Genomic DNA, 7,861 nt, shown 5'->3' with positions numbered 1-7,861 from the left:
GAGAGGTTCCACTGTAATAATAAATAAAATAATAAAATTAAAATCCCAACTCCTAATCATAAAGATCCTAGTCCCCACTGGAATCAGCTTGGGTGACCTGTGATGAAACGCTTGCAAAGCATAACGGGCAGTGTAATGATCTCAGGGCTACACGGACAGGGTTTAGTCTGGTTGATGTCTTTTTATTGCCGTTAAAGTTGATTGACAGGGATGATTGTTGATATGAAATGTCGGGATCATGACAGGTATATTACCGGCAGAACTCTCACTGCTATAAAAGCATGTGCGAATAGATTGTCGCACAAAGGAAAGAGTCGCGCTCCAGGATCCACAGTGATTTCGTCTGTAGTAAAGTTCGAAACATGAAAGTTGCTACCATTTTGTTGGTTTCGTTTCTACTTCTGTCAGTAACTGACGGATTTGCTAGACGGACGGCTTTTCAGCAACTTCGCAATGCCCTTATGGGAAAGACCAAAAATTCAGGTAGGACTTTGATAGAGCATTTAAACCCGTAGCAGACTGTATTTAGATGTCGGTGCAAAGTTGTTTCAATGCCTCGTATTCCCAGGAGATTGTTTGACTTATATTTTTCTGCGTGCGTTGGCCCACAAAATTTAAGTCCAAAACAGGGTTTGCATTAGGCGGGAAAGAACAAACGTTTTCACGGGAAATGCCATGGTATAATCACAGGTAGCCCAAGCACTATGGGCGGCTTAGCCTTCGTAACGCCACGTTGTAATTTTTAAAAAGTGTCCCGATGAGTGTTACGCAATGGCGTAAATTATAAGGGTTTGCACGGGAATTTAAAAGACATCAAGGAGACAAGGTAAGCCATTTTTGTTCAATTCATGCGCTTTATTTTTGACTCCTAAACACGTTCATAAATTGCCATACAAACCCTTATAATTTACGCCATTGCGTAACACTCATCGTGAACCTCAAATTACGTGACGATACAGAGGTAAACGAAGGTCTTATAAACGCCCATAGAGCCTGGATTACCTGTGGTGTAACACTATTTGACCTCTTTTTTTAAAATTGATGAAGTAAGTTTTCCTTAGCTACAAAATAATCCTAGAACAACGAGAGGAATAGTCTCCTTCGCTGCCGTCGTTTAGCCTACATTGTTTGGAAGTTTCAATCCATTCCGGCCTACTCAGTCTTTGGCCCATCAATAATCTGAATGATAACGCTAAAGCGGGAGGGGGAGAAATGTAGCGAGCCAAACGCTATTCGTCTCTGCTTGTTTTTTTCATCCATTTTTCCCAGAAGTTAAAAAGTTTTTTAGTAAAGCAATCCAACTTCAGAGGACTGGACTAAAATAAAGCATACAATTTGCTATAAGCTAAACACCGGATTATAATTATAACTTTTTGTTTGTCTTATGTTGCATGTGCTTTGTCTATCCGCTCTCTACGTGTATTCGTATTGTTCCAAAAACCTCACGGTTCAGTGTCGTTTCCCTGCTGTGCTCGGGTTTTTCCAGAATGTCCGTTTTTGTTCAATTGTTTGCTTCTATCTTTTAAGTGACATAGCACCTTGGTATTTACAGGAACCTTTTATTTCGTATAACGTATTCCTATCAAGACATTGCGATCTGCAATAAAGGGAACCCTTGTTCAGCACAAATGCCATCAAGCTGTGGAATTCCCTGGTTTTTTGCTCATTACTTAGTAGTAGTAGTAGCAGCAGCAGCAGCAGCAGTAGCAGTAGTAGTAGTAGTAGTAGTAGTAGTAGTAGTAGTAGTAGTAGTAGTAGTAGTAGTAGTAGTAGTAGTAGTAGTAGTAGTAGTAGTAGTAGTAGTAGTAGTAGTAGTAGTAGTTGTAGCAGTAGTGGTAGTAGTAGTAGTAGTAGTAGTGCTATTTTCCTAGGGCGCGTGTTTTTTTTGTTCGTTTGTCGATTATGTCACGTGTGTAAAGCGTGTTTCCATCGCCTAGCCTAACATGGCCTCGTCGAGTAAAAAAAAATTCGCTCAATCCGCCCATAACTGTAATCAAATTTGTCATAATTGTGGCAGAAAAGGCCCCTTGAATTATAATTGTCGAGCAACTGTAAGACCACGGATCCCTAATGGTCCGCATCTGACATCAACAGAAAGGTCAAAATAGCCACAACTGGAACCCCTGAAACAAGTTAACGCCCCTGCCGCGTTTCAAAATAAACACGTTTCACGTGATATTGATAGGTGCTGTCAATAGAGTGGATTCAGATAATTTTGTTGTTGACGAGAAGAACCAGTTTTAAAATTAATCCCACTTGTTCCTGTTTTTTTGTTTGTGTCTCACCCAATCATAGTTTTGAAGTGTTTAGGTCGTCAGATGTTACCGCACCCATGTAGACAGGGTACTCATTGCACTCACTCACAAAATGGTGTTTTGTCGTCATAACAAAATTTGAAAGTTTATCAATAGGCCACCACGATCAGAAAAATCATGGCGATTTTTACAAGTTGGCGCTGGTTCGCCAAACTTTCCTGTTTTGTCTTCTAAAAGTCAAGCATGTTTTCAAGAGCATTTGAGAATTTGCCTCAAGTTGTTAATTTGTCGTTGGTTCTCGTCCTAGTTTAGAGAGGTTTTTCTTCGGGTACTCCGGTTTTCTCCTCTCCTCAAAAACCATCATTTTCTAATTCCTTCCAGTTCGATCTGGAAAGTCTCCCCAATTAGTGCACTGCGCTAAATACGTTGACACTTAAATACAGTGATTTATTTTTTTATTATTTTATTGAATTCGCAGTTGCAAAGGAAAACAAGTCGGTGTCCGAGATAATCGGAAAAGGTAAAGTTATTGACCCAGTTCTGAATGTAACAGTATAAAAATGAGTGATAGACAAATTTACTTTAAAGTGGATTTCACTCCTCCAGCTTTAGTTGACATTGTTCAGTGCAAGGAAGTTGATAATTGTTCTCCAGAGACCCCAGTCTGTTATTGAAAATGCACCAGCTTGCTTTTTTGTTTCCCGTTTGTAGCCGATAGCTCTGCAATTCCTATAAGCATAGCAGGCAGGCTTTGAATTAGCCTGTGAACAGGCCCCCAAACTGGGGCATAGGGCGAACAGAGCGGAGAGCGAAGTGGTCTCCTTCGCAGCCGTTATTAGGGTCGTCACGCAACTCCGCTCCCCACCGGTGCGGAGCGTTGGGTGACGACCCTAATAACGGATGCGAAGGAGACTAGGAGCGAAGCGGAGCTACAAAAGTCGAGCGCAGTCTGGAGTCAAGCTCGATTTTTCTCAGGAGCACCTGTCACGGCAGTCAGTACGTATGTTTGGAAAAACTCACCCAAGTTGAGATAATTCTAGTCGTTCTTTTGTCGCGCTGGGAAAAGTACTGCTCTCATTTGTTAGTTTTTCCTTTTGAAGCTCATGTAATTCAAGATTTGACGTTTAATGTGATTATTGGTAGGGATTTTCTGAAGAACTTTTGCTCAAAAAATGATTTTGCGGAGGGTGTTGTCAATTTTCTCAAGACGAGGACCTCCTAAACCTGTGAAGATTTTTCGTTAGACACGACTGGCCGACTTTGAGCACGTTGATAGTGATATTTTGGTCTTTTACTAAAAGCTCTAGAAATAGACTCGCTTGGAAATTCTTGCCGATCTTGGCTTGGATCACCGTGGAAATTCCAGTACTTAGTTTGTTGTCTTTAAAGTGTCGTTCTTTCCAAGTTTTTCATTGGATAAGTGTTATTTGAATGTGTGGTCGTGTAGGTTTATTTGGGTTTTCTTAGTTGAGTACTAAATGGAATTTTGAAGGTCCCCATGGATAGGTATCCCACTCCCACGCAGTCATGTTTAGGGGGCTCGTATTACCTAAAAACGACTGCGTGGGAGGCCCATGGACACGTTAACCCAAACATGTTTGGGTTAAGCTTGTAGTCGGTCAGTTGCCAAACCAATTGATAGTCTAGGTGATGTTGAGTTGTCAGTTGAGTATAGCTGGAGTTTCTTGAGTGATTCAATAGTAGAAGAGCAGTTGAAACGAGCAGTTTATCAATTCAAGTACAGTGAAGAAAACTCAAAAATGTAACTCAGAGTTTTGGTACTTGTATCTGTACGCTGTAGCCAGGGGAGTGCCCTACAATTAGGAGGCATCGTTTGTATAAGAAATTAAATCTATGGCTCTGTCCGATTTAACTTGAGTGCCTGTACAAGCTTTTCACAAATGGCATCTATCAGACAAAAGAGTGGGAATTAGAGGTAATTTTGATAAGTCAGTATGAAACACAGTATCCATTTTAGCACACATGAAGCAAAGAGAATTAACAAAGAAGTCCTTTAGTTTGTACTCACGTAAAAAACTATCCCTGTCTAATCCGCGGATTGTCGGTCGAACCCCGTGTTTTGGAAGAACGTCAGTGGATTAACCATAACCACGGGAACAATCTTGGAGTGATACAACTTACCGAAAACAAAAAAAAAATGATATTACAGAAGATTGAACTAGGAGAGAAATATGTTTTCAACAAAGAAAAGATATTAACAATTAGAGACAATATGATAACAAGACAACCTCAGGCTGCGGAGAGGAGCTGAAATCTGTTACAAAAAATAAAATATCGCCCAATACGAAAAGAACACACGCAGCACTTGGCTTCATTATAGAAATTAATATGTAGCTCAGAATATAGCTTCAGAGTTGGATCAAGGCCGACGATCTACCGGGGGAATAGACACACCAGGCGTATTTCGACTCATACCGTAATTTCCCGGTTATAAACCCTGGGCATATACACTTTCCTAGGGGGTTTTGGGTGGGCTTATATCCGGAGAGGCTTATGTGCGGATCAAAAAACGTTAAAAACAAGATGATAATAAAACGTACTTTATTTCACCACAAGACCAAATTTTGAGCTTTAATTAACTTTAACTGTAACCGTAACATAACAAATAAGAATGAGCAGTTCTTCTTAACGAAGTTAATTTGGGCTTTCCACTTTTTTAATCATCGTCAGCGCTGCCATTACCTGAGTCTTTCGTCCAGGGGAAATTTTCACATCATCTTCAAAATCTTTAATGGATTCTTTAACGGTATTGGACGAGATAGTAAAAAAACCATTGTTTCGTACTCAAGAAGTCTTTACATAAAAATGGGGCTATAAGCGGAATGGGGGAGGGCTTATAACCGGAAAAAAATTTTGTTTACAAATAGATAGACCTTAAACCGAGTGGGCATGCAAGCGGGGAGCTTATGACTGTGATTTTACGGTATGTTGCACACCATCTCTATCGTTAAAACAAAAAAACGAGATATGGAATTACATCGTATCCAAAAGAGCGTTATTATATTACACAACATAGACAAATATTTTAAAAGCGCTTTTGGATAACACTATATATACCTATATCTTTAAGTTTTGTAAAATTAATTGCTTCAAAAATAAAGTAAGTTGATAACAGTTTAAGTTTTGTAAAATTAATTGCTTCAAAAATAAAGTAAGTTGATAACAGTTTAACAAAAGGCAAGCGCAGGTTACAATTACTGACTTGAACGTTATTGCAGTTATCATCTAAACAAAACAAAATGGTTTCTACGTCGACTCTCCTATTTTAATTCCGAAAGCTAATAAAACAAAATAAAAGTTTTCTTCCCTCCTAAAAAGACGCAGGGATTTTATTTCATTTACTGACAGACAAAACTTTGAGTTTTACCCCAGTCAATAGAGACTGACTTTAAATTTGTTGTTTGTGGTTTAACTTATTTTTAGGTAAAAAGTTGGGATACGATAAAATGAATACCATAGATTTGAGTGGAATGGGGTCGGGATTCAGTGGAATGGAATCCGAATCAAGTGAAATGGAATCCAGTGGAATGGGATCCAGTGGAATGCGATCCAGTGGAATGGGATCGAGTGGAATGGCATCGAGTGGAATGGAATCCAGTGAAATGGAATCCAGTGGAATGGCATCCAGTGAAATGGCATCCAGTGGAATGGAATCCAGTGGAATGAGATCCAGTGGAATGGAATCCAGTGGAGTGCGATCCAGTGGAATGGAATCCAGTGGAATGGGATCCGAATCCAGTGGAATGGGATCCAGTGGAATGGGATCCAGTGGAATGGCATCCAGTGGAATGGAATCCAGTGGAATGGCATCCAGTGGAATGGCATCCAGTGGAATGGCATCCAGTGGAATGGAATCCAGTGGAATGGGATCTAGTGGAATGGGATCCAGTGAAATGGGATCCGGTGGAATGGCATCCAGTGGAATGGAATCCAGTGGAGTGGGATCCAGTGGAATGGCATCCAGTGGAATGGAATCCAGTGGAATGGCATCCAGTGGAATGGAATCCAGTGGAATGGGATCCAGTGGAATGGAATCCAGTAGTATAGGATCCAGTGGAAAGGAATCCAGTGAAATAGAATCCAGTGGAATGCAATCCAGTGGAATGGAATTCAGTGGAATGGAATCCAGTGGAATGAGATCCAGTGAAATGCGATCCAGTGGAATGGGATCCAGTGGAATGGAATCCAGTGGAATGGAATCCAGTGGAATGGAATCCAGTGGAATGCCATCCAGTGGAATGGGGTCTAGATCCAGTGGAATGGGATCCAGTGAAATGGGATCCAGTGGAATGGCATCCAGTGGAATGGCATCCAGTGGAATGGCATCCAGTGGAATGGCATCCAGTGGAATGGGATCCAGCCAAATGGCATCCAGTGGAATGGGATCCAGTGGAATGGAATCCAGTGGAATGGAATCCAGTGGAATGGAATCCAGTGAAATGGGATCCGGTGGAATGGCATCCAGTGGAATGGAATCTAGTGGAGTGGGATCCAGTGGAATGGAATCCAGTGGAATGGAATCCAGTGGAATGGCATCCAGTGGAATGGCATCCAGTGGAATGGCATCCAGTGGAATGGAATCCAGTGAAATGGGATCCAGTGGAATGGCATCCAGTGGAATGGCATCCAGTGGAATGGCATCCAGTGGAATGGCATCCAGTGGAATGGAATCTGGATCCAGTAAAGTGAAATCCAGTGGAATGGAATCCAGTGGAATGGAGAATGATAACAGCATTGATGAAGGAAACGTTGTTAACTAACCTGATCAGACCAAGCCAGCAGTACCTAACTACTGTAACAGAAACTGGAATTTGGATTATTTAAGGTTCTTCAACTGATTTACGCCTATTAGATGATATGAGATGATTTATAATCCTGTAGACAGTCAAAGATTAATATACACATGTAACAATCAACTGAGTCAAGACTGTTGGATGATATGAGATGATGTAGAATCATGTAGGCTGTTGAAGATCAATATGCACATTTCATAGTCAATGCTAAATCTGTGTCTTCTCAGGCGTAAAAGAGGAATTTACGAATTGTAAACCTTGTGAAAAATAAAGAAAATCAGTTGCCATTCATCACGAGAGGTGATCCCCCAGTTGGGTGTGTGGGCCACATTTCGAAGTAACGTGTATGCAATACACAAAGCAGGGGATGGCTGGATATTGGCCAAGTTCTTTTTTGCGTTTTTATGAACTGAGACGAAGTCGAGGTCCATAAAAATGCAAAAAAGGAACGAGGCCAATATCAAGCCATCTTGAACCAACAAGCTAGGTCAATAAAGGATTATTATATAGCTTTATTTTCAACTACAAAACAAAACAGAACATGAAACCGTTCTGCTCGGAAAGAAATTCTTCATAGCCGGCAGGTAAGATTAAAAACAAAGAATCCTAAATTATCTTAAGGTTCTAACTTTATAATGGCTTAAAGGGAGTAAAAAAATTATTGAATACAAAAAATTTAAATTTTTGGCAAACTCGCCATTTTAAGCCGATCGCGCGACGTAAATAATAAACATTTTTACACAGTTTTAGGCCTCCAATCAATAATTCTTGAATGAAACAATACATTTTGAA

The 7,861-nt window shown here is 40.5% G+C and overlaps 1 protein-coding gene across 2 annotated transcripts; it reads left to right on the top strand.

Annotated features, from left to right (window-relative positions):
• The first annotated feature begins 266 nt into the window (after positions 1–266).
• LOC146483882 (uncharacterized) lies at positions 267–7,366 on the top strand. Of its 2 annotated transcripts, XM_085105056.1 has the most exons (3): positions 267–483; positions 2,734–2,775; positions 5,700–7,366. In XM_085105056.1, exons 1-3 carry the CDS (start codon positions 363–365, stop codon positions 7,034–7,036), a joined length of 1,500 nt encoding a protein of 499 aa, XP_084961182.1. In that variant the 5' UTR covers positions 267–362; the 3' UTR covers positions 7,037–7,366. The 2 variants fall into 2 exon arrangements, with proteins under 2 accessions (XP_084961182.1, XP_084961183.1); XM_085105057.1 differs by lacking the exon at positions 2,734–2,775.
• The last annotated feature ends 495 nt before the right edge of the window (positions 7,367–7,861 follow it).

Source organism: Pavona decussata, unplaced genomic scaffold (assembly GCF_977016875.1).
Source record: "Pavona decussata unplaced genomic scaffold, jaPavDecu1.1 SCAFFOLD_37, whole genome shotgun sequence".
Lineage (NCBI taxonomy): Eukaryota > Metazoa > Cnidaria > Anthozoa > Scleractinia > Agariciidae > Pavona > Pavona decussata.
This window is presented reverse-complemented; position numbering and strand designations above follow the sequence as displayed.

What these genes read in the sequence shown, in the direction of transcription:
- LOC146483882 (XM_085105056.1), top strand. Translation starts at nt 363, where the DNA reads ATGAAAGTTGCTACCATTTTGTTGGTTTCGTTTCTACTTCTGTCAGTA. An exon ending in GGGAAAGACCAAAAATTCAG is followed by an intron (nt 484 to 2,733) that starts GTAGGACTTTGA and finishes TTGAATTCGCAG; the next exon opens with TTGCAAAGGAAAACAAGTCG. An exon ending in GTCCGAGATAATCGGAAAAG is followed by an intron (nt 2,776 to 5,699) that starts GTAAAGTTATTG and finishes ACTTATTTTTAG; the next exon opens with GTAAAAAGTTGGGATACGAT.